Genomic DNA, 26,725 nt, shown 5'->3' on the forward strand with positions numbered 1-26,725 from the left:
AGTGATTTGAATGCTTTATTTTGTCAATCTGGGAGAGATGGGATGACTGTAGAAAAAGTAGCAAGCTCTGTTGTTTAAGCACCTCAGTACAAATTATACAAACGCACAATTACCTATCAGCCTTTAGACAGGGATTTTTAGGTGTGGGATTTATCTAGGAAAGATAAAAAAGGGCTTTTTTCTGTTCTGACAGATTCAACCAACCATGGTGCATGAATGAGATACTAACCACTCGATTAAAACCCTGAATTTGGTCAGTGCACATAAAATTGGCATTTAATATAAGTTAGACAAAAGATAAAGCAGTTCTATGAATGCAGTTTCATGTAATCAGACAGAAATCTCTTTAAATAAGGGGTGCGGCTGTCTAAGGCAACATTAAGTTCATAAAAAGGTTCATCTAATAGGCTTGTGTATTACAGGAATGAAATTGTACAATGGTTTTATTTCCTCATTTACACTATACACAGTCCTCATCCTTCAAGTCTGGCCAGATCAGCCAATATACTTGTTTGTGTAACAAATATCCTACATTTTGTGGTCTCTAGTATACATTTAAATATTCAGACACAACATACAAACATACTTAGGCTGGCATTTCTCGCTTATAGCACTTTTGTGGACCAGACAGATTTTTCATTAACTTGTTTCGAATACATTCTAAAATGCTTGACTGTCTCCCAGGATGTTTCAAAATGAGCAACTGTTTGTAATCTGTGTCAAATCTACCCTTTTTAAAACCTCTTGATTTTTGAAATGGGAGTCCACATTTCTCATTGAAAGGTTTATCTGCCACATAGCCACATGAATAATAGCCTCTAAAACTGAGTCATAAAAGACCATCTAAATGCATTTGTGACCAAACTATTTGTTTTGATGATGCAACCATTCTCTGTGCAGTTTTTTTTTTTTTTTTACTCCATGGTTCCTGAACCTGTCGTCAATCAATTTCAAATCTGCCTAGTCTGTTTTTACTATGACATGATTGTCCAGTCACGGCAAAATATTTTCATTTTAAATATCTGATAAGTGTTATAAATGTTAACCAAGGAAGGTTAAGACAGTTTAAAAGTTTTTGACTTAAGATTCTTAAATGAATCTTGTCTGGGATATAGAGTAAGTCCAAGCATTTTTATATTCAAACTAGCCAGAGTATATACAAATGTATGTCTGTATGCAAGAGAACACAATAAAAGCCATCCATGAGCTGCTACACACCAGTCAAAAAACTCAAAAAAGAAAAAAGGGGGAAAAAAAATCAGAAAAATAAAGTCTAAAATCAATAATATGCACAAAATCAGAGCTTTTTTTGCTGGAGTATTTGTGGTGCTGCAACTAATGTCCGAGGTACACCTTCCAGTCTTCTCTCTTAAGAACATACTTTTAAAGCCTCAGGAATTCTCACTACACAGCCACAATGCGTTGCCAGATCCTCCACAGAGAGAACTGTTACACCCATGTTATGTACTGGTGCAAGTATAATGTCAGCTCTCTTCTGACAAACGGGATGAGTTGAAAAGGAGACATAACAGGAGTCTAGGCGTATCTGACCAGAGGGCCTGTTCAGGGACTGGTTTAGCCCACCCAGCGTGTGTATCCGGGTGGAGAGAGCTGTCCTCTGTGAGGGATAAGCCCCCTCCTTGCTCTTCAGCCCAGGAAAGAGTCTCTTTCTCAAAAGTTCTAAAAATCTTTTGAAAGCAAATGTTCACAAGTTCTTGGTGTTGATGTGTGTTTTATAATGCTTTGTGAGGTGGTCACTCCGCATGAAACGTTTCTGACACTTGGAACACTCGAAGCGCTTGTCTCCTGCAAAAACACAGAGAATTGTTAACTGTTGAAGGTTAAAAACCTCCCCGTGCTCCCATTTTACTGTAAGGTATGCAAAATCATACATAACAATAAAGAGCAGTTGTAAAACCTTAACCTAGTACACTTCTTTCGTTAACTACCCTATAGATTTACATTTACAGCATTAGGCACACACTCTAATCTAGATGGACTGTTTTGGTTGTCTTATAACAGTATCCTCAGCTAGCACAAAGGTATGGTTAGTGTCCAAATATAGCCCTCCCGAGATACTGCCCGAAAAAGAGTCAGTACTGGAACCTGCACACACAGTACATCTATGTGGGAAAACAAAACCCTGTAACAGCAGCATCTGCACCATTCTGAAGCTGAATCAGTGCTTCAGGGGGTTCCTAATATGAGCTGTTGGCAGCGGTGCGGTATGTGCACCATACCCGTGTGTGTCCTGGCGTGCCTCTGAAGCTCATCGCTGCGTGTGAAGCGCTTCCCGCAGAAAACCCAGCTGCAGGCGAAGGGCCTCTCGCCCGTGTGCAGGCGCACGTGCGCTCGCAGTAAGGAGGTCTTCCGGAAGGTCTTCTCACAGCCTGCTATGTGGCATATGTGCTTCCTCTTGCCCACTTCACCTGGCCTGCAAATGGCACGGCAAACGGTCATTAATCTGGCCCATAATAACAGAGTTTTATGACTGAGAAAGGAACGATATTCAGAGAAAACTTGTGTGTGGCATTAGGCTGTTAACATAAGATGTTAGCGAGAGGCTCGGCACGTAGCTCAATTTAAACCAAACCCATGACTGGAGCACGTTGGCAGGTAGCCTACGAGTCAGGCAGGTAGTCTAAAGGTTCCTGTGCTTAGTGGTACAAAGTGTCAAAAAAGAAAACTGCAAAGGAAACCAATACAAACACCTTATATGAGGAATAATTTTCACTGCCACACCGGGTTCCCCGAGCTGCCCCTCCCATGGAGTCGTGCGACACCAGGGTTTCCCTCTGTGCCCCTCCCACGCCGTCATGCAAATCTGATGTTCCCCACAGCTGCCCCTCCCATTCTGCCATGCAAAACTGAGGTTTGCCAATCGCTACACCTCCCACGCAGCTGTGTGACACCGAGGTTTCCCTCGCTACACCTCCCACGCAGCTGTGTGACACCGAAGTTTCCCTCGCTACACCTCCCACGCAGCTGTGCGACACCGAAGTTTCCCTCGCTACACCTCCCACGCAGCTGTGTGACACCGAAGTTTCCCTCGCTACACCTCCCACGCAGCTGCGTGACACCGAAGTTTCCCTCGCTACACCTCCCACGCAGCTGTGTGACACCGAGGTTTCCCTCGCTACACCTCCCACGCAGCTGTGTGACACCGAAGTTTCCCTCGCTACACCTCCCACGCAGCTGTGTGACACCGAAGTTTTCCTCGCTGCCTCCCACGCAGCTGTGTGACACCGAAGTTTCCCTCGCTACACCTCCCACGCAGCTGTGTGACACCGAAGTTTCCCTCGCTACACCTCCCACGCAGCTGTGTGACACCGAGGTTTCCCTCGCTACACCTCCCACGCAGCTGTGGGACACCGAGGTTTCCCTCACTACACCTCCCACGCAGCTGTGTGACACCGAGGTTTCCCTCGCTACACCTCCCACGCAGCTGTGTGACACCGAAGTTTCCCTCGCTACACCTCCCACGCAGCTGTGTGACACCGAAGTTTCCCTCGCTACACCTCCCACGCAGCTGTGTGACACCGAAGTTTCCCTCGCTACACCTCTCACGCAGCTGTGTGACACCGAAGTTTCCCTCGCTACACCTCTCACGCAGCTGTGTGACACCGAAGTTTCCCTCGCTACACCTCCCACGCAGCTGTGTGACACCGAAGTTTCCCTCGCTACACCTCCCACGCAGCTGTGTGACACCGAAGTTTCCCTCGCTACACCTCCCACGCAGCTGTGTGACACCGAAGTTTCCCTCGCTACACCTCCCACGCAGCTGTGTGACACCGAAGTTTCCCTCGCTACACCTCCCACGCAGCTGTGTGACACCGAGGTTTCCCTCGCTACACCTCCCACGCAGCTGTGTGACACCGAGGTTTCCCTCGCTACACCTCCCACGCAGCTGTGGGACACCGAGGTTTCCCTCGCTACACCTCCCACGCAGCTGTGTGACACCGAGGTTTCCCTCGCTACACCTCCCACGCAGCTGTGTGACACCGAAGTTTCCCTCGCTACACCTCCCACGCAGCTGTGTGACACCGAAGTTTCCCTCGCTACACCTCCCACGCAGCTGTGTGACACCGAAGTTTCCCTCGCTACACCTCTCACGCAGCTGTGTGACACCGAAGTTTCCCTCGCTACACCTCCCACGCAGCTGTGTGACACCGAAGTTTCCCTCGCTACACCTCCCACGCAGCTGTGTGACACCGAAGTTTCCCTCGCTACACCTCCCACGCAGCTGTGTGACACCGAAGTTTCCCTCGCTACACCTCCCACGCAGCTGTGTGACACCGAAGTTTCCCTCGCTACACCTCCCACGCAGCTGTGTGACACCGAAGTTTCCCTCGCTGCCTCCCACGCAGCTGTGTGACACCGAAGTTTCCCTCGCTACACCTCTCACGCAGCTGTGTGACACCGAAGTTTCCCTCGCTACACCTCCCACGCAGCTGTGTGACACCGAGGTTTCCCTCGCTACACCTCCCACGCAGCTGTGTGACACCGAAGTTTCCCTCGCTGCCTCCCACGCAGCTGTGTGACACCGAAGTTTCCCTCGCTGCCTCCCACGCCACTGTGCAACACCGAGGTTTCCCTCGTAGCCCCCACGCCGCCGTGCGACACCAGGGGTTTGTCTCGCCTTTTCTCCGCATCCTTGCAGTTGGGGCAGGTGCAGGCCATCCGCCGCTTCTTCTCGCCAGGTTGACTCTGCAGCTCCAGCGACAGCGTCTGCTCCACCTTCAGCGACTGTGTCTGCGTCTGCACGCCACCCAGCTGCAGAGCTCCTCCCTGAACCGTCTGCACAGTCAGGTGTTGCTGGCCTACGTGCCAAGCAGACATGAACATGCGTCATGAGTGGAAAGTAATTGTGGTCATATGAGGTTTGTAGTAATAAGGTTTACAGGGGCAGGTTACAGGTTTTTATGTGGGTTTGTGAGCATTTGTTTTGAAATAAAACTGCTTTTTGAGTCCGTTCATAAGAACTCTATAAAATTAGTAGTCTTAATGTTTAAAACACAAAATACAGAAAACCTAATTAAAATAGTTCCTTTGAAACATTGTAACACATTGAAAATGCATGTATTACACCGTAGCCCCTATTACACCCCTTATAACCTTACAACATAAAACATGGCTAGTCACATAAAAACAACCTATAACCATGTGGCTGCACTCTAACGATCATTCACTTCATTAACAAGACCCGACAACACTGAGATCCTATAAACCGATAAGTACGGTAAGCATTTTTAAATCATGAGACTAGCGAAGTGCTAACTCCACCCTGCTCTAGGGGCAAACCTGTTTTCAGGTTTACTGATGGTGCACCTTTGTCATACAGCAGGGAATTACTTGACCTGGCTTGCTGTATCTGCTGACAAACGCCATCAGCATTAGTATATTCAAAAAATCTGATCTGGACAGCCAGTAAAACAATAATGTCTGAAGGAAAAAATAATAATTCCAAAATACTAGCATTAATGTTTAAAAGTTTGCCTAATATGTGATCTACTGAGATCACAAACGGCTCGCCCACCAGCACCCACCGCCAGCATTGGTAATGGTGACCGGCACTCCTTGGACTTGAACACCATTGATGTTGATGGTCTGGACAGCCTGTGCCGCTGAGGTGAGCTGTGCAGCGTTCAGGGTTATCAACCCCCCGCCGGCAGGGGCGATTTTCGCTAGGGTGCGCTCTCTCCGCGCACCAGACTGGGCTTTCTTGCTGACCACAGCGGTAGGGGTGGTGGTGGTAGTGGAGGCCGTGGGTGGAGCGGCAACTATAGCCTCCTGCAGTTGTACAGCCTGCCACTCACCCGAAGCCGTCTTAATCAGCACCTGGGAGAATTAGGACATGTCAGACAAATAAATAAATAAATAAAACAAAATAAAAGTCCTGCCTAGCTAAAACATATGTAGCAGTCTGATACGGCAAGTATGGTAACAAATGCTTTATGCTAACTGGGGGTTCAAATTATCCTTTAGAAATCTAATCTGTTTGAGGTCAAATGATAAATATTCCTGCTAATACAGTGGAAATGTGCAGCTCTAGAGGTTGTGTCAAAGCAGGGAATGCACGGACACTTCTGTGCTACCTGCGTGGGTTCCGTGGGTGCCATTTGCACACTGGGAGTGGCTGGTTGTCTTTGGGGCACTGGAGGAAGTGTTGCCGATGCAGCCTGTACCACTTTGAGTGCCTGCGGGGGTATCTGCACCATCTGCTGATCAGATTTCTGCTGAACCAACTGTACCTGCTGTACTACAGCAGGCTGGCTCCCCCCTGGACCCTGCACAATCAGGAGGTTGTTTCCTGCCTGAGAGGAAAGAAAATAATTTAGTAATTAAACATGAACTTGCATGATACTACAGTAGTGGAGGTGTGCTGGACACTGTACTTCAGAAACAGACATTCAAGAATTGTTTCCCTTACATGCCGTGGGGCTGCATAGCAACAAAAAAATTATAAATTGGTACTTCACAAGTAAATTTGCATATACACTCTTAAAACTATATGATCCATTAATTATGCAATACTCATTGAAGTGTCACAATTCTATGCATCATGATGCATGAGTGTGAGGAAATCATAATCGTATGACATAAATCTGTGGAAAACATAGATACTGGTCTTTAGTAGCTACTGCCATCTACAGGCTTTAGATTACATTAACATAGCAATGGTTATGAATACAGATTTAACAAAACGTTAAAACCATCACACAAAATACAAGAGTTTATATAAATTAATTTATAATTATTTAAATGCAATAAACAGAATTAGGATACCATATAAGTATCACTCTTTTAAACAGTAATAGTCAATGTTTAAAAGAAGAAATCTTGACGCCTTTTTTGTGTTTTATGATCATAAGTCTAGATCAGGTTATGTTACATGAAAAAAGAAAAACAAAGACAAACAAACAAAACAAACAAAACCAACTATAACAAAAACCCCTTTACTGGTCAGTGCTTTACGTCAGTGCTGTTTTGGTCATGACCTAGGACCAAATCCACACTGGACAAAGTGGTAAACGATCCGAGAGTGAATGCAGAAAAGAGCTTTCAGCAATACTCAGCTGTAGTGTGGCTTTTGTCACCACACACCAAACCATTTGAGTTCTGAGATCAACTGCGCTTGCATAACCAACTTTAAATGAATCTGAGCATTTTATTGGTCAACGACAGTCCGCCAATAAAATATTCAGACCGGCAACCAAGTGTGCTATTACATGGGGATCATAGGGGGAAAGCAAAGTAAAAAGAGAAGATTAGTTTGAAAATTAATTATAGCATGAATAACCCCCCCCCCCCCCCCCCCCAAAAGCTATCATCTTAATCATCTTTGAGTGTTAACAGATGTTTTGTATAGCAACATAATCAGTGACATTCTGCGCATATTTATTAGATACACTACAGATTATGATTGTACAATAGTAGAAAAAGCTACACATTTTTCACACAACTGCATACCTGTGTGAGAACATTATTTTGCACTGGCGTAGTTTATAAAGTTTGAATTATATTCTTGAGCTATAAAACATGAACATGGGTACTACAACATATAAAGGCCAATCATAATGATGAACCTACCTGAATGATATTATCAGCTGTGGTTTCTATTAGAACCGTCTCCACCTGTTCTGCCATAGGTGGTGGTGAGGCCGGAGGTGGTGCAGGGGTGGGCGGAGCTACAGCAACCTGTCTCTTCCGCCCCCTCTTACCCTTCACCGGGCGAGTCGTGGTAGCTGCCGATTCTGTGACGATTTGAGTTCCGCCCACTTCACCCGTAGCAACATTCAGTGGCAGCGTGAGTCCACTAGGCAGTCGCACGACGTTAGCGTTAAGACTAACATTAGCATTATTCTGCCGTCGCTTTTGTGTCGACGGCTTGATGGGTACCGTCTTCTGCGTGGCAGGAACTGTTGCCATGGATGTAGGAGTGGGTGTGGCAGCCTGCACTGTAACAGGTGATGTGATAATTGCTTGGTTGGTGCCAGGGATGATCTGGATTTGTCCACCCTGGGGAACCATTTGAATTGTCTGGGCTCCCTGGATCTGGGGCACCACCTGGTACTGGATGTTTGCCGTTGTTGTGCCTGCTGGACGCGCTGGGGTCTGAATGGTCAGGAGAATGGGGCTGGCTCCTGAAGAACCTAAGCCTGCAGGCAGCTGGATTACATTTCCCTTAGCAGACAGGAAGCCCAGATTTTTGGGCGGGGCCGGAGCAATGGGCGCAGGTTTGATTGGGTGCAAGCGGCGAGTCGTAGGCTGGGTGGGCGGAGTGCTGACGGGGGCCTGTGCGGCAGGCGGGCCAATCTTACTGCAAGTGGCAGCCAAGAGAGCCAAAGGTGAAGGCTGAGAATCCTACAAAACAGATCAAAACATGAGCTAATGTACAAACAACTGAAATGAGGGTCAGCTCTGTTAAACTTGCACCTTGCCAGTTTTAAAAAACAAAGGGCATGCAGGGCATCAAATCCACTGCAAAACAATCAAACCTATAAAAAACAAACAAAACAGTAGCACCCAGTTCCATTGTGATTTAGTATTGCTCACATCCGAAGACAACACAAAGGAAATAATGCCACATTCAAGTCAGATTTCATGGTGTGAAAAATTCCCAGCAACACAACATGCATCTAAAGCAGATGTTTGCAAGGACAGGAATCGCACTGTTAGTTTTGAAGTCTTACTTGAGAGGTGGAGGTAGAAGGCTGGAGGTATTCACTGGGACTGACAGCAACAGTGGTGGCCATACTGTCCTTTTGATCTTTGAAAATAAGGATAAACCATTGGTGATTTGTAGAAGTACACGTATCGTACAACCGCTGCTCAACAAGTGATCGACCATAACGTCCATGCAGTAAGAATGCTTTAGCTTTTGTAAACAGCGCATAGTAAACAAAAACAAAGAACACACCCGTGAACGCATGCTCCTAGTGGTCAACTACTGAGTAAATTCATGAAATACGACTGTTTTCTGGATCTTGCATGCACTTTCATAGTCATATGAATGTAGCTTAAAGAGAGGAGTTTACCTGCAACTATCTAGATGAGCGTGAATTGGGAGAGCAGTGATTCACGCGGACACCGCTGAAAGAAGTTTAACCGATCTTGTAAGCTTAGTATCATCATGCAAAATCCAAAATGCAGCATATTCCCAGACATTGTGTGAAAATGCACGAGTAGCGCAAGACTGTTAGCGAGCGTTATATTATCACCAGAACCGGGTCTTAAGAGCCAAGAGCCAAGGGCTGCACAGCTACTGCGCAGGTTAGAGTTGAAGGCTGTTTGACCAACTACAGAACCACTTATTGACCATATAACGAGCAGTTGGAGGTCCAGATGTGAAGATCTCCAGCTGTCATGCAGGTTTAATTCATCCTATATTAAGAACTCGAGTGGCACCAAGTGACCAGTGACAGCTGTTGGCTAACTCTGCATCTACTTACTTCGCTGATGTCAAATTAGCTAATGAAGTACGAGCTAACTAAAATAAAATAATAAACATCCCGCATAAGACAAAATAAATAAACACTAGCGAGCAGCGAGTTCAACCCCGTCAGTTCTCCACCCAGAACCTGTCATCGTGAAGGGGGGAGAGAAGAAGGACAGCCGCAGTTCTCCAGTGCGGCCTGACAGCGCCAACTGTCTTTTTTAAATGTTTAATTAGCCTTTGTCGCCTTCTTATTGCATCTCAAGCAGACCAGCTACAGATTTTAAAAGGGGGGAACCGCGTCGGTATGCGCCTATATCAACTTAAACTCAACTTTACACGGTTTAACCCGAACCGTTGACATGGTAAAACTGCAGCGCGAGCCGTGGCTAGCATGCTAAGCTAACGAGCATCGCACTAGCAGGCAAGATAAACTCTTTGATACGGAAAACCACCCCGATTCCGGAAGTGTGCGGTTTGCAGCGGTCGTGTTATAGTAATTTTTTTAAACATATATTTGCTATGCTGGACATACAATGTGCCGTAGTCGATCTGATGATGAAACGTTTAACAAAGTAGATAGTAATATAAACACCAACGTTATAATTCCTACCCACCGCTCATGACGACATTCGCTCTCCGTGAAGCCTTCGAGAGCGAGCCCATACAAGAGACCGCCTGCGCCTTTCGACCAATCCGGCTGCCTTTGAGAGCTGAGTGATTGGAGTCCTGTCCAATCAAGTAGAACCATGTGTGTGATTGAGATGTGCGTTTACCAATAGAACAACGTTCTTGTACAGTGACAGTTGATGGGCGGATACATAGCCAATAGATGATCGTAGTTCAAGAAAATAAGGCGGGCACTTGTGGAGAGAAAGAGGGCCAGGCTGAGCCAGTTATACATGATCGTGTATTTCAGTGACATTTACCTCGTCCAGTTAGAAATGGCTGTAACGTATCAATCAAAAGTAATTGACATCCATTTTGATAGATGTATTCTACTTTACTAGACATCTGAATTACTTTCTAGAGCAGCTCCGAATACTAAAGGTAGGTTGTCACCTTACTACTTTTTACTAAACCAGTTAAAATACTACGACTTCGTCTTGATTTTGAGCAATGACATTTATCGTTGAAACAACCAACGATAAATTATCTAGTTTGTTGTACTAAATAGTGGTTTAACCAAATAATAATAATAATACTGTCATACACTGCGTCCTTTCAAATGGAGCTCTTCTGTGAATCCTTTTAATGCATCCAGCTGTAGTGAGTTATGTTCCAACTCACACACGTTGTGATATTTTAAATCCGTTTGTGGATCTTACATTCTCATGGGATTTAAGATAATAATTGTAATTAAAAAAGTGTTTATGTGTAGCCTTTAACAGCCAGCTATTCCAGAAGCTTACCACAGTTTACGTATCTTCAAATGACCATATTTGTATAAAACAAGGGTCCACACAAAAATGCTAAACATAGACCTTTACTGATATATAAAATTTGTATTTAATCAGAGTTTGTGCATTGTTTGAAGGATACAGATGTTTTTAAAACATTTGGCAAGACGGAGTGCTCAGATGGTTGGAGCAGGCCAGGTTTGTGTGTGTCAACTGTGCATGACGAATGTTAGGTGATCATCATATCTAATTCATAATAACTCATTTAAAGGTAATGAATTAAATGTCATTTTCATTATAGTATGGTCCTTGTGTGAAATGCAAGTGAGATATGTGGAATTCCAAACCACTTTAATTTTCACTCTTTTACTGAAAAGACGCTTCACATGGCCTGCTGTCAGACTGAGGAAGTACGGTTGCGGCATTGGAGAAATTAAGTGTACAATAAACAAATAAAAGTGATTCACAAATTTATCCTGTTTAAAAAACTCAAATGAGAAAGATACAGATGGAGGATCATGTCATAACTCCAGATCACATCAAAATGTTCCAGTTTTCAGTCCTGGGCCCGTCCACTCCAGTGCCTGACGGACCTGTCTCTGGCTGCTTGTGCCAGTTTCAGATGGACAGTACCCCAACATTCTACTGCCCCCTCTGTCTTCTTCCTGGTTTAAAATAAGAAGGCAGGCAGTTCCGATGATGTTCATTGTGGTCCACTGGAAGACTGATGGGGAGTTGGAACAAAGATCTGTAGCAACAGTGTCTGCACTATCCCATCTGCTATCCATACACAGAAATCCTGAAAAACAAAGTTACAATTACAATGGCAACTGCCACTGACTAAACAGATCATGCATTTGCATATCTACTGAGCACACTTCAGAGAATTCAATTGGTTCTTACAGGGAAATATGGCTGTTCTGGTTACGTCTCTGGCTCTGGCTCTTGCTCCACGCCTGCTGTTTGGTGCATGCTTTTGATTGACACGTACATCTCTTCCTCTGGGTCATAGTAGTAGAACTTTCTCAGGTAGACAATTAGGGGTCTGGGAGGGAAAAAGACATGTCCAGTGCTGGGTCAGTAGCACAAGTGAGACAGGGCACTGTGAAATCACAAGAGAGAAAGAGAGAGAGCAGTACTTTGGTAGAGGGAGTTCCTGGATGTGATCTATGCGAACAAGCTGTCGAATACAGAAGCGGCAGAGGTGTTGCAGGGACTTGACATTACAGAAGCGTGACACTGGATACAGGAGCTGCACTGGGGTCGGCGGAAGCCCTGTGAGACAGAGGTCAGGACTTAGCACTGTGCATTCACCTTTGACCTTCTTTACAGTTTCAACAATTGATATTAAAGAAACGTTACCAGGTACTCGGGACCGCAAGAAGTACAGGAACTTTCCATTCTTAGAATGCATGATGGCACGTTCTATGAATTCCACCACAGAATGACAACGGTCCTCAAACTTTGGATGGCACCATAAGCTGAAGGTTCCTGAACATTAAATGGCAAATAAGGAAATCCACATGTGAATGCTTGTGTATGTATTTTAATACAGCTGTGGTTGTGAAAACTTGATAAAATAAAACCTCGTGTGAATTAGAGTCCATATATTTCTGTGTGTGTGTGTGTGTGTGTGTGTGTGTATGTGTGTGTGTGTGTGTGTGTGTGTGTGTGTGTGTGTGTGTGTGTGTGTGTGTGTGTGTGTGTATGACTGATTACCTCTGTAATGCTCCATGCGAGTGTGGTGTGTGACTCCCTGTGAGCGGAAGCTGAGACTGAGGATGTATCGGGGGTCCGAACTGTCCCGGACCAGAAAAGAGCCATCAGGCTTCCCTTTCAGCTTCAATTCTGCATCTTCCCAGTTCATTGGACCCCAGTACCATCCACACTGTGAGAAATGAGAATGGAAGGTACACACACACTGGGCACTCTCACTATTGACTGCACAGATATCAATACACCATTGTTAAATTCACAGTAATGGTGTACATGGTGAAAGTGTCTTGTTACTCTGTAGGAGATCATTTAACTCTGCAGGGTTTAGTTCAGCTGAGTATGCAATTAAACTACGAAATTATTGATGTGTATACTGATATGAAATAATGTAGTTGTACATTGATACATTTTAAAGCTAAATATACCTTCGTACGGCTTTACAAACTGTATTGTCCTGTTTACTCCTGTTTCAATATTGCATTATGTTAGTATAGCTCTGGAATTGGTTACCAAACATTTTACCAAAAGATATATGCACTGCCTAGCTCCTTGAATGTGACAACTAAAACTTGAATTTGAAGGTTCTTACCTTTTCTAGTTCTCTCAGGCTAGCTGTGAAACTGCTGGAATCAACTCTCCTCAGAGGACATAGATTTGAAGGCGTAGCCACTCGTGAAGGAGGTGGAATCTCCATTGGTGATGCAGAATGAGGAAGTGCCCTGAAGAAAGTATCTGGAACACAAACGGTTCATTTTTACCAATATACAAGAGTATTTAAAATCTGAATTTCACTGATTGGCTGAATATGGGGACTGTAGCCTTGCAGTCTGCACCATGAAGATCCGAGGATTTCCTGCCACATATTTTGCTGCAGAATTTGTCTACTCAAGGTAGAACACACAGAGTGATAGGTAGATTTTCACAGATTTTCTGGCATTTGGTTGCTGTGTTTCCTATGTGCTCCCTGCAGCACACCTCTAGCTACCAATCAGTTGTTTGCGGTCGTCAGCAAGCAGACCTGCCTCCGTGTATCAAGATATAGAGCACACTTGCAGATCTCAGTTGGCTCTGTTCTAGAGGTTCACCTCTAAATTTGCTTCCTCAAGGATGTCTTCTTACTGCAGAATGTTACATTATAACAGAATACCATTTCAGTTCCATATAACTATTGCCTCCTATATAGCAGGTGCTCAAATAAACCTCTGTAGCATGAAGACCTAGGCAACTACACATTCTGCAGTCATAGCAAAGCAGGGCAAGAATTCCAGTAAATTTTATTATGTTATGTGATATTAAAAGAATAATAATCCAAACAAAAAAAGGCCTTGATCCTGTTGTGCCTCTTGGAGCCCTCCACACAGTGTTATTCTCTGGATAAGGTGCAGACATCTTTCCTGATCTCTTGCATGGTGTTATTTGATTAAGTGACTCCTTATGCAACTTACATCACCACTTCTCCCTAAAACGCTGTGCATTCACAAGCACATTGAGAGCTGCGCCTTCACAGTTCTAGATGGAAACTTCCTACTGTGGTGCTCATAGGCTAGAGGCTTTCTCCTGACTACAGATTAGCTGTTTTTGTCTTCTGTGAGTGGTGCTGGCTATTGGTTAGTAGCTTCTCAATTTGACTTTCATGCAAAGGGCTGGTCAGTGGAATACAGCCAAACAGTGAGTTTCATGACACAAAACAGCACCTTGCATATGCAATTACAAGTCGTCTGAGTAGCTTTACTACTATTGCACATATTTTAGAGCATGGGCTAAAAGACTGATTATGGTTTGATATCAGACAATATAACTTAGTGATTCACTGTACTTAGGCCTCAGAGGTCAATGTTTCATTACGTGATCATTTGTAGTAGCAAATCACCATTCACATACATAGCCTGGTGTTTTTCAACCACATTTCAACCGCATAAGCTTGTTATATTTCATCTTAGAGGAAAATGATATCGTACGTGTTAAATGAAACCCTTTCATAGTCCTTTATTCAAAATATTCCAGTTAGGCTTCTAAAACTAAACAGATCTGATTTAAATTGAGCAACAAATGTCCTCCTTCCTCTTCTGTAACTTCTGTAATCATCTACTTCAATATTATGCTAATCAGAACCGATTCCTTATACTGCAAATGATTTTAAAACAATATGTACAATCAGGCAGTCTTTCACATGAAGATTATACAAGCATAAGGCAGTGTGTACAGCATTTGCGTACTCATAATTCTGTGGACATTTGGTATCTAGTTTTTCAAGGTGTGAATGTGTTTCTGAGGGACCAAACACATAACATTCAACCTGTGAGAGAGAGACCAAGGGAAGACTAGAGACCAAAAACATCGAACCAGAAACACCAACAGTCTTTCAGGAACACCAACAGACACATCTTGCCACCACCACACCCTTACCATTGAGGCTGAGACTATGCTGGATGGTGGCATGGAGGGGGGGAGGAGGAGGAAGAGGCAGGGGGAGAGACTGCAGTGATGCCCCCATGACACTCACTAGTAAAGGCCCAGGCTGCGGCCCACCTATGTCATCTGGAACAGAGTGGCAGGATTTCAGAGACTAGGAGAACGTAGTGTGAAGTCAGTGACATACTGCAGAAGCCAGAGGAACCTCGCTCACGACCAAGCAAATTTTTCATAGAGTTAGTTTTCATGGCTTGTGATATAGAATGAAAAATTCACCATCATCTAAAAGTACACCATCTCCAGGTTGTACTATATGGTTCAGAGCAGAACATCTAAATAATTTTTTTTCTTAGATTACAATGATCATGCATCAAGTTCACACGAACAGCATTTAATGTAGTTCTCCACTGTATGTGCAAACCATCTAAGGTATTTTTGTTCAAGCTCTCGAAAACACAGAACAAGTGTGCATATTCCTATAATTAGATGACACAAGAAGTCATCCACAGTGTGTCATCTCATATTCTCACAACACAGGCATTAAGGTGACAAATCTCAGACTTCTGCAGAATGATGCAATGTGAAACATGAACATATTTGCTGCTGTCTGTGCTGCTGTGTATTTATTTAAACACAGTTGGAAAATGTGTATATGAAATGGTAAAGGATGGCACAAAACAGATTCTACTGCTATCTTTATATTAGAAAAATAAACTACATGAAACATGTTTAAAACTGAATCTAAAAAGGCAGACTAAATATTAAGTATTTAATATAAAAACAAATACGCAAATTATTGCAAACAGAAAGAATCAGAACATTATCAACATCTGTTCTAGTCCCCCTCCTGACCACAAACATGCAGTTGAGTAGCGTACAGTCCCAGCCATCAGACTGGTATCCAAAACATCTGACTGCATATGAACCTCTTCAGAATAGGGTGGTTTTAAAGAAACAAGTTTCTAAAAAAAAAGACTTTGGAAACGTTTCTGAATCTCTCTGAACTGATATAGTGTGTATGATTATGATCCCTCCATGTATTTTATTCTGTCAGTGAAAGTTTGCGAAAGACTGAGGAGAGAGTAGCATGGGGACAGGAAGAAGAGGGACAGAAAAAAACTCAAAAAGGATGTAGAGAGATTGGAGATGGAGATATTCGCCACGCGAGACAGCCATGCTGAGAATGTCAACAAAGATGCAAAAGATAAAGGAATAAGAGAAGCAAGAGGAGAGTGAAAAACAGACTCAGCGTGAAGGACCGAACCAGAAGAACTTCATGTGTGTTGCTGTAAGACCATCTACCTAAAAGGCTGAGACTTCTACGTGGAGGAGGAGGAGGCGTAGAGGGGTGAGGAGAGGTCCGTCCTCTCTGTGAGATGTCCACGTCCACCAGTGACACTGTTTCTCCTGTGACCAGGATAAAAGGCATAAATCACAAGTAAGATAAATGAGAAACAAAGGATAAACACTGGAAAAACATTTCCTTTATCAGCTTGTCAGCAAGTTCATTTGTAAAGACAAGTAAATGTCATTCATTAGCAGTAATCTACCATACACCATAGCATTAATGTACCTAATTTAATATTTTGTACACAAATAATTAAGGGAGCACAGCCTACCTCCTGTGTTTACCAATCAGTTATAGGAGCAGAATGGTGCATATTTAAAAAAGGCTTGCTTTCTTTAGCCTTCTCTGTTTTATGTGTTATGCTCTCAGTGTGTGTGTGTGTGTGTGTGTGTGTGTGTGTGTGTGTGTGTGTGTGTGTGTGTGTGTGTGTTAACTGCTCAAGTGTTTGGAATAGACACTGGGTGATTATAGAAAGGTTTTACAGGAACACCTGCTCCAAAAAATCGGTCTAGTGATGCCCCTGGTGGACAGTATGTAACTCCACGTCACATTCGTTATATAGACTCATTAGAAATCTGGCTTCAGGTCTCAGAAGTCTTTCAGCCCCAACCCTCCGTCAACTCCTGCTCCTCTCGGTAAGCGCCTCACCTGTGAAGGTGGGAGTGAACGTGGCAGCAGAAGAAACACTGCGAGCCCTCGTTATCCCGGGTTGACTGGAGGAACACAAACAGTCTGAAGAACTGTTGCATCACAGAATGGCCATACTGGACGATCTCTAGCATTTTTAAACATTAAGTCAAAATCTATAAATGCATAGCCACAGAAACAAAAATCATTATTATCAGCTTGAAAATATATGAATTATATACTAGCATTAGGAGGGAATTAGCTTTACCTGGCAGGGTCTTGCTCAACACTGCTTGCTCCTGACATATCCACCAAACTCCCAGCTGAAGATATGGAAAACGTAACCGAAGGTCTTTTGTCCAGAATATTATTAGAGCCGCTACAACTTTTAGTTCTGAAAAGTTTGCTCAGTCGAATTTTAAGAGATCCTTTTCGGAACTTCCCGGGCAGTTTTAACTTCTCTGCCTCGGTACATGTCCCGCGAGACGAAGACGCTCGAGACGCACTGGAGCATCTTTCAGATCGCGCTTTAGGAGTTGAAGCCTGGCTTGAACACGGGGTGTTGAGGTGTTGCTCCACAGTGGATCCTACTAAAGATGTATTTAATCCTGGGGAAAGTCTGTCAGTGGGGATAGCATGTGCCCTGGGGGTTAAAGAGTCTCGTAGCAAACAGCATAACTGTGATTTGCCACACGCAGGTGAACACAGTCCACCTGACTGCCCTGACAAGACCGAAGGAAAACATTTGAGTGCAAACGCATCCGACATCTTATCCACCAGGTCTTGCTTTACCTGCCCACTGTCCTGTGACTCAATATTGCTCTTTTGGCACCCATTAATCCCAAGACCATTCACCTCTTCTGAACCAAGTCCCTCCAGGACAAGAAGGGCATCGCTGGTTTCGGTCGGGTCTTCTCCATCTCTGATCCCTGCGCTTGCCGAACTGAGGATGCTTTGACACGAGCAGCGTGGTAGTTCCCCGTCTTTGAGCAAAAAGTCAGGAACCGTGGCGACTCCTAGTTCCCCAAATGTTCTCGCCAGTTCCAAAACGGGCCTGGCTGATAGCTGAAGTTCTCCCTGCGCTGTTCTGCAGTTCCATTTAGACTCCGCTGTATCCGTCGGGTTGGACATCTCCACAATCGGTTCATCTGTGATCAAGCGATGCCGGTGACACAGCCCGGCACCCTCGCCACCCGCCGTGGGCAGCGTCAGTCGGCCACGCAGCGACCACGAAGGATGCGCCCGAACGTCCACTGTGGTCAGCGTGTTATTTACACTCGATTCGAAGCTACGTGTCGTTTGGTCCTCAAAAGCCCTTGACGCATGCCGATCATCTGAATTATTTTCACACAGTCCTTCAGAGTCTCTCGATATGTTTCTAAATACAAGGAGCTGAGGCCCCATTCCCCCTCTGTGATCATAACCACGGGCCTCGGTAGAATTAAGCGGAGGAGGCGGAACAGACAGTCCAGTCGCCATAACTCCGGTGTCAGGTGCCTCAGTCGCGCCGCGCTGCGGACCGACGCTCACTGCCGCGAGGTGACCGTGTCGCCCGATGTCAGGCACCTGATTTTGCGCGCAATCGAATTTACTTTTAATACTCACACGATCCAAGACGTCCTGCCTAAAACCACCCACCACTCCATTAGTCGACGACAAATTCCCATTCTCCTCGTCCAAGCGGTCATCTTCGGCCGCAGAGACCAGGCGCATCAAGACAAAATCAGGAGACATATCTTGCGCGTTGTTCATTATTATTCCACAGTGCGCAGGAGACGAGACGATATCGGCGTTTCACATCGCCAAAGTCTAAAGACATCAGTTATCTAATGATGATGGAAGCCTAATCTGCTCAGTGTAGTTAACCTACTCACCCTCCGCGAGACAATTAGAAAATAAACTATTTAGCTGCGGGTTTAACATTTCTCCTCAATCGACTATAAATACACAGCAGATATTTCCAAAAGATAACGGCATAGTCCAGTTTTTAAAATCGCAATGTGTCCTTGCAGGGTGAAATGTAACGGTTTAACGGAATCCTCGAGCGTCTCTGGTCACATTACTGCACACACGGAGGCCCCACCCGCGCGCTCACTTCCGCACATTCGAGTCGTTTGGCGTTTGGTCTCATCGGTGATGTCCACTGGGCTACAGTGTGTTGCCCAGTTAACTGACGCCTATAAATATCTACAGATATTATTATGGTCTGTTATTATTCACTATGTGTGTCACATTAATTAACAAAATACAACAATAATCAAAATAATATATATATTTTTTGTGATTGAAAACAAGGTACTCCACTTTTGTTTAAGACATACTTTATTTTTGAGATGCGTAGCTTGTTTAATTTTTTCATATCACTTTTCCCCCTATCTTCAGAATAAATATAGCACGTGTATATTTGTATAATACTGGGGAAATTGTGTAATATTATATCATATTGAAGGCTCTTCCACACATTTATACTACACACAGTAATGATTATTCCAGAAAAAGGTTATAAATAAGGTTATTTATTTTCACCCATCACTGAAAAAACACTGAAAATTTTAAACCATTTCTAATACAGATTTTTTTTTTACTAGGACAACCGTGATAAACATAGGCTAACCCCTGTTGAGTTAACGTTTGTATTTCATGTAAGAAATTACACGCATCTTGCATTCTGCTAGTAGACCTAATGGTGTCGCTGTACACAAAACATTGTCTCTGGAGCAGTAGAACGTAGCTCTGTGCACGTGTGCTATCCCATTCCAACGTAGCCCTGAATGTAACCTGCTAACACTGAAACTACACAGTATGTGCAACCAACTTTTATTTACAACGAATCTACTGCCTTTGTTTTACACAAGCCGTTTTGTATTTTATGACACTTTCAGCATTTGAATTTCAGCATTTTTTAGGGTGCGTATAAATTTGTTATGAAATAGCAGTTATGAGATGGATTACGAATTAATATTTTTTCTATTTGTCTGCATGCAAATTAGTACAAGCTTTCTGGCTGTATAGTTATGCATGAAGCACACACACACACACACACACACACACACACACACACACACACACACACACACACACACACACACACACACATACACACACATATACACATGTCACTGGTACATTCTCTGCAGTCTTGGGTGGAGGTGGTAACTCACAGGAATCATGTTGAATTCTCAGAATCCTGTTGCCATGGCACCAAAACAAGAATTTGCCTGCATCACCCAGTATGACTGGACTTGGCTGTTCCACAGGGAGAGGAAAGCTTACTCTCTCTCTCTCTCTCCCTCTCTCCCTCTCTCTCTCTCTCTCTCTCTCTCTCTCTCTCTATCTCTCTCTCTTTCTCTCTCTATCTCTATCTCTCTCTCTTTCTCACAGCTACAGAAGTTGTTTGTACTGTTTCTACTTTTGTTTCAAAGGAGGACAGTGAGACACAAATCTTTAATTAGCTGCAGGTATCCACTCCATTTCAGAATGTTTTCTGTTACAGTTTTCACAAGATTCTGGCTACACACACACACGCACGCACGCACGCACACACACACACACACACACACACAAACACACACACACACACCCACACCCACACACACACACACACACACACACACACACACACACACACACACACACACACCCATTCTCTCTCTGGCCCAGCTGCATGCCGGGTTAATCCAGAGACTGCTGAGATTGTGGCGCATGGCCAAATAGAGAGGATTACCCTTCTATCCACTCATCCACCATGCTCTACCCTCTCCCTCTCCCTCTCTCTCTCTCTCTCTCTCTCTCTCTCTCTCTCTCTCTCTCTCACACACACACACACACACACACACACACAACAACAACAACAACAACAGCAACTACTCACAACAACAGATGTGTCATTTTCATCACCCCCATAACTTTGAGTGTCTCTCACAGACGTTATCATATATGAGAGAGGGAGAGAAAATGAGTGATGGAGAGGGAGGGAGGGGTAGTTGAGAGAGAGACAGACAGATAGAGAAAGAGAGAGAGAGAGGGTGAGAGTTTGAGCAAGTGAGAGAGAGAGAAGGGAGTGAGAGAGGGAGAGAGAGAGGGAGTGTGTGAGTGAGTGAGCGAAAGAGAGAGAGAGAGAGGGAGAGAGAGAGTGTGAGCGAGTGAGAGAGGCTTTTCGTTGGAGCTGCAGATCAAACACGGAGCCATGCACAGCAGAGTGGTGGAAGTGAGAGAGGGTAAGACTCCACACTTCTCCCTACTCCACCTCCCTGTTCTACACCTCCCGGGTCTCCACCACTGCGCTCCTCTCCGGCTGCCCTCAACACCCGCGCTTGGCTCGCACCTCATCCTCATCCACCCCTGTTGTCACGGCAGCACCAGAGTGCTGGGAGCCACCACGGCGTAATCTTCTGCTGGCTTGATGTAGCACTCTCTGAGAGTCACGCTGCGCTTGTCGTCGTGGGAGACCAATTGATTGTCACGGCAGCACACAGGAACAGTTGCTTATCAACAGCGCCTCTCATCCTGATTTACATCGTTGGCTGTGAGGCAGAGTGTGTGATTGTTTAAGACAGAGACTCTTGACAAGAGTTAAAGGGGAGTGCTGCCTTCCTACTGGCCCACACCCCATCACCACAGATGCATAGCCGTGTCCTGTACGTCTGAGGAGGACTCCAGAGAAGGACAAGCGGCTCTGGCTGCCACAGCACTTGTCCGGATGGGTTGCGTCCAGGAATTTTAGAGGAAGTTCTGGGAGAGGAGTAGAGCTCTGTGAAGATGGCTTCTCCTGCTGCTCTACTGCCACTGCTCCTCCTGCCCTCCTTGCTTTCCGCTCCACCCAACTCCACCTCCTCCCAGGACCCCAAGGTCTCCACCCAGGAGCTCTCTCCTTCACCCTCCACTATGAGGTCCATGGAAGTGGGGGAGCTCTCTGGGAGTGAAGAATCCCCCAGAGCAGGCCCCACTCCTTGGGTAGCAGAGAAGGCCAAGGATGACTCCTCCACGGTTGAACTTTACCTCTACAATGGCGATGCCTCTGTCCTGACTTCTTCCACCTGTGGCCAGCCTTTCAGGCTGACCAGCCAGGGTGGAGTCCTCCCACCAGACCTGCAGCCTCTCCTGCACCAGGCTGTGGTGTCCCTGACCAGCACGGCTAATTTCCTCAACCTCATCTTCCAGGCCAGCGAGCTGCGTGAGACCAGTGTGGAGGAGGATATCGAGTGGTACCACGCACTGGTCCGGGCCATGCTGGAGGGTGATGGGCCTGGCTGGGTTCGGCACGCCGTCCTGACCTTCGACGCTGACCCTGCAGCCACTCAGCCTCACCTGGTGCTCCGAGCATCCAGGGGTTCATTGCAAGACACCTACCTACAGGACCTCACACTCGCCTGGGAGCCCCCTGAGAGCACCTGGTTCACCTCACTGAAGTCCAAGAACCCTCCCCTCCATGGTCTGTCTAAACGGGTCCTACTCAATGATCTCAGCACCCTAGACACACCCAAATGGGCACGTGGAGACAGTTACGTGACCAATAGCAGTGGGCTGCAGTGGGGTGACGCCCCTTTCTTGGAGTGTGAGAATGGTCATTTTCTACCTGGGTGGCTTCTAACTCTTTCTGTACCCTTTTATGGGCTAAAGCCAGACCTCAACCCAGAGTTCAGGTTAGTCACACTTCTCTCTCAGTACTACCCCATAATGTTGATTTGAGATTTTTTTTACCTCATGATTGCTAGTTTTCAGGTGCTGAAGAGAACTTGTATTACCTATATTGTGGAACAATATGTTTTGTTCCCATTGGTTATATTCCTTAAAAACAAAAGAATAAAGTCTGAGTAAAGGGGCTTACATGCTCAGCTTTGGGCCTCTTAGGCTCTTTGTTTATTGCTTCTCTGTGTTTGATATGTGGGTGTCTGTATTTCATTCTGTTGGCAGGGGTGTCATCCGTATGGATGTGAACATCCAGGGCTTTGATATAGACCAGTGTGCTAGTGGTGATGCCTGGTTTGCTGACACTCATCAGTGTAACCGTACCAGCATGGAGGTGAGTGCCCTGCCTTACTGATGCGATTACTATTCATAAAACTTATGAAGGTGGACCTATGCACACTTCTAGTTTAATTTACATGTTTTTGATTTTGAAACCCTATATTTGTCATCCAAATATGACAATAATATCTAAGCAACAAAATATTACAAATCTACTTTAGTGGTACATATATTACAGGCATCACTGTGTTGTTCTAAAATCCCTGAGAGCACTCATACCATTGTGTCTAATCTGGAAACTAATGCAGTAGATCGTGTTTTGTTTTAGAAAGAGACCTCAAAGACTGTTGTAGAATATAATTTGACAACACATCTGAGCTTTCACACCAGCAACATCGAGTCCTCTTGAGGAAACGAGTCTCTTTTCCGTGAAGTCCTTCCTAAGGGTTGTCTCACCACTCTGTAAACATCTTCTCACCTGCCATCGTCCTTTATCGTGCATGTCACTTTCTCGTGCATGTCACTTTCTCACTTTGCTTTTCCTTGTCTCTTTGTCTCTGGCTGTCTGTATCTGTCCGTCTCTCTCTCTCTCTCTCTCTAACATATTTCTCCTTGTGCCACATCTTTCCCTCTCTTTCATCATGTGCTCCCCCTCTGCTGTTTGCCATCACACTCTCTCTCTTATCCAGACCTCCTGTTTAAAGATTCTTGTGCTGGATGGTGATGGGATGATCTGGGAGATTAGTGCAGTAATCCAGTGATGCTGACATTCGTTTCTCCAGCACAGTGTTCATCCGGCAGTAAAAGGCAACCAAATAACAAACAAACAAATGAGAAATTCCTCCTGGTTATTTCTTGCAGGGTCTAGTTAAATAGGTCTGAGATAATCATGGCCTAGAACAGGACAGTGAGACAGCGGTATTTCAGGAAAGAGCACCTGGTGTCAATGGAAAATTGTTGCACCATTAGATGTTGTGTTATGATTGTATTAGTAACATGTAAACACTGATCTGTAGGCCTACATTGATAGCACACATGTCCTGTTATGTTATCCTGCTGTTTGTGTCAGAGTCAGAGTTCAGGGGACACCATGGTCCATGAGAGTCAGAGTTCAGGGGACACCATGGTCCATGAGAGTCAATGTTCGGAGGACACCATGGTCCATGAGAGTCAGAGTTCAGGGGACACCATGGTCCATGAAAGTCAGAGTTCAGGGGACACCATGGTCCATGAGAGTCCTTGTTCATGAGAGATCTCCCTGCTCAAACACATGTGATTCAGTTTATCAGTTTATAACTAGGTTAAGTAGTTATGTAAGTGCAGTGAAATCGCCCAAGTGTGCTGGACTTCAGCACTTCAGCAGAGGAGCTGGCTTATTTTTTTCTTTAGGTCAATAATACTTGAGATTTGTAATTACACCTGACTGTGTCACATCAAAGACCAAGGAAGAGTCCAATCAATGTTAAATGAGCATGAAATACCAAAAATAAATGATTAAAGTTTACTTTAAATAGCTGGGGAATGAAGAGTGATTGTAAATCTGTGCGAGGCTCCCCTCCTCAACAGCGGTGAGGAGATAGCAAGGTGGTGTGGTGTAAAAGCATCCTCACAGATCAGAAGGGAGTGTTTAGCAAGTAAGAAACAGAAAATATCTAGAAAGTTGGCTGCGATGCAAGTGTTTCAGGTGTGATCTCTATCCTAAAATATACCGCAAATGTGCATAAGAAATGTGACTTGAGAATGTTTACCACAAGGTGTAAACCACAGGTAAGTCCCAAGAACAGAAATGACACACCTGCAGTTGCTGAAAAGTACATAAAAAATCTAAAGAGTTCTAAAACAAAGTACAGAACAGCCTGTACTAGACTGACAGAATAAGATTTGCACTCAAGATTTGAACAGGCACTTCACTCACATGAACATGCACTACACTCACATGAACATGCACTACACTAACATGATCAAGCACTACACTCACATGAACGTGCACTACACTCACATGAACATGCACTACACTCACATGAACATGAATATGCATTACACTCACATGAACGTGCACTACACTCATATGAACATGCACTACACTCACATGAACATGAACATGCACTACACTCACATGAACATGCACTACACTAACATGATCAAGCACTACACTCACATGATCATGCACTACACTCACATGATCATGCACTACACTCACATAAACATGCACTACACTCACATGAACATGCACTACACTCACATGAACGTGCACTACACTCATATGAACATGCACTACACTCACATGAACGTGCACTACACTCATATGAACATGCACTACACTCACATGAACATGAACATGCACTACACTCACATGAACATGCATTACACTCACATGAACATGCACTACACTCACATAAACATGAACATGCACTACACTCACATGAACATGCACTACACTCACATGATCATGAACATGCACTACACTCACATGAACATGCACTACACTCACATGATCATGCACTACACTCGCATGAACATGCATTACACTCACATGAACATGCACTACACTCACATGAACATGAACATGCACTACACTCACATGAACATGCACTACACTCACATGATCATGAACATGCACTACACTCACATGAACATGCATTACACTCACATGAACATGCACTACACTCACATGAACATGAACATGCACTACACTCACATGAACATGCACTACACTCATATGATCATGCACTACATGAACATGAACATGCACTACACTCACATGAACACGCACTACACTCACATGAACATGCACTACACTCACATGAACATGCATTATACTCACATGAACATGTACTACACTCACATCAACATGCACTATACTCACATGAACATGTACTACACTCACATGAACATGCACTACACTCACATGAACATGAATATGCATTACACTCACATGAACGTGCACTACACTCATATGAACATGCACTACACTCACATGAACATGAACATGCACTACACTCACATGAACATGCACTACACTAACATGATCAAGCACTACACTCACATGATCATGCACTACACTCACATGATCATGCACTACACTCACATAAACATGCACTACACTCACATGAACATGCCCTACACTCACATGAACGTGCACTACACTCATATGAACATGCACTACACTCACATGAACGTGCACTACACTCATATGAACATGCACTACACTCACATGAACATGAACATGCACTACACTCACATGAACATGCATTACACTCACATGAACATGCACTACACTCACATAAACATGAACATGCACTACACTCACATGAACATGCACTACACTCACATGATCATAACCATGCACTACACTCACATGAACATGCACTACACTCACATGATCATGCACTACACTCGCATGAACATGCATTACACTCACATGAACATGCACTACACTCACATGAACATGAACATGCACTACACTCACATGAACATGCACTACACTCACATGATCATGAACATGCACTACACTCACATGAACATGCATTACACTCACATGAACATGCACTACACTCACATGAACATGAACATGCACTACACTCACATGAACATGCACTACACTCATATGATCATGCACTACATGAACATGAACATGCACTACACTCACATGAACACGCACTACACTCACATGAACATGCACTACACTCACATGAACATGCATTATACTCACATGAACATGTACTACACTCACATCAACATGCACTATACTCACATGAACATGTACTACACTCACATGAACATGCACTACTCACATGAACGTGCACTACACTCACATGA

General features: G+C 44.5%; 3 protein-coding genes and 1 long non-coding RNA gene across 11 annotated transcripts in view; 2 read left to right on the forward strand and 2 right to left on the reverse strand.

Moving 5' to 3' along the window:
- On the reverse strand, nucleotides 1-10,105 carry sp2 (sp2 transcription factor). Of its 4 annotated transcripts, XM_077024680.1 has the most exons (9): nucleotides 10,054-10,070; nucleotides 9,039-9,093; nucleotides 8,694-8,770; nucleotides 7,591-8,364; nucleotides 6,096-6,314; nucleotides 5,547-5,838; nucleotides 4,640-4,820; nucleotides 2,241-2,434; nucleotides 1-1,806 (listed from the first exon to the last, which is right to left on the reverse strand). In XM_077024680.1, the coding sequence occupies exons 3-9, from the start codon at nucleotides 8,754-8,756 to the stop codon at nucleotides 1,706-1,708; spliced, it is 1,824 nt and encodes a 607-aa protein (XP_076880795.1). In that variant the 5' UTR covers nucleotides 8,757-8,770; nucleotides 9,039-9,093; nucleotides 10,054-10,070; the 3' UTR covers nucleotides 1-1,705. The 4 variants fall into 4 exon arrangements, with proteins under 4 accessions (XP_076880795.1, XP_076880792.1, XP_076880794.1 ...); XM_077024677.1 differs by lacking the exon at nucleotides 9,039-9,093 and having other exon boundaries at nucleotides 10,054-10,105; XM_077024679.1 differs by lacking the exon at nucleotides 10,054-10,070 and having other exon boundaries at nucleotides 9,039-10,020.
- On the forward strand, nucleotides 10,041-13,288 carry LOC143528795 (uncharacterized). Of its 2 annotated transcripts, XR_013134526.1 has the most exons (4): nucleotides 10,041-10,486; nucleotides 10,974-12,373; nucleotides 12,577-12,746; nucleotides 13,151-13,288. It is a non-coding gene; the product is annotated as an uncharacterized LOC143528795 (long non-coding RNA). The 2 variants fall into 2 exon arrangements; XR_013134527.1 differs by lacking the exon at nucleotides 10,974-12,373.
- socs7 (suppressor of cytokine signaling 7) lies at nucleotides 11,495-19,056 on the reverse strand. Of its 4 annotated transcripts, XM_077024674.1 has the most exons (10): nucleotides 17,208-19,056; nucleotides 16,961-17,025; nucleotides 16,267-16,371; nucleotides 14,959-15,090; nucleotides 13,142-13,284; nucleotides 12,556-12,724; nucleotides 12,199-12,327; nucleotides 11,976-12,111; nucleotides 11,740-11,881; nucleotides 11,495-11,635 (listed from the first exon to the last, which is right to left on the reverse strand). In XM_077024674.1, the coding sequence occupies exons 1-9, from the start codon at nucleotides 18,689-18,691 to the stop codon at nucleotides 11,761-11,763; spliced, it is 2,484 nt and encodes an 827-aa protein (XP_076880789.1). In that variant the 5' UTR covers nucleotides 18,692-19,056; the 3' UTR covers nucleotides 11,495-11,635; nucleotides 11,740-11,760. The 4 variants fall into 4 exon arrangements, with proteins under 4 accessions (XP_076880789.1, XP_076880791.1, XP_076880788.1 ...); XM_077024676.1 differs by lacking the exon at nucleotides 14,959-15,090; XM_077024673.1 differs by lacking the exon at nucleotides 11,495-11,635 and having other exon boundaries at nucleotides 11,843-12,111.
- gpr179 (G protein-coupled receptor 179) overlaps nucleotides 16,247-26,725 on the forward strand; it is a 23,900-nt gene continuing 13,421 nt past the window's right edge. The window contains exons 1-3 of the mRNA XM_077024671.1: nucleotides 16,247-16,402; nucleotides 20,321-22,581; nucleotides 22,853-22,961. Coding sequence (XP_076880786.1) covers nucleotides 21,698-22,581; nucleotides 22,853-22,961 — 993 coding nt within the window. The 5' untranslated portion in view covers nucleotides 16,247-16,402; nucleotides 20,321-21,697. The remainder of the gene's footprint in view (nucleotides 16,403-20,320; nucleotides 22,582-22,852; nucleotides 22,962-26,725) is intronic.

The sequence above is a fragment of the Brachyhypopomus gauderio genome, chromosome 12 (genome assembly GCF_052324685.1).
Source record: "Brachyhypopomus gauderio isolate BG-103 chromosome 12, BGAUD_0.2, whole genome shotgun sequence".
In the NCBI taxonomy this organism is placed as follows: Eukaryota; Metazoa; Chordata; class Actinopteri; order Gymnotiformes; family Hypopomidae; genus Brachyhypopomus; species Brachyhypopomus gauderio.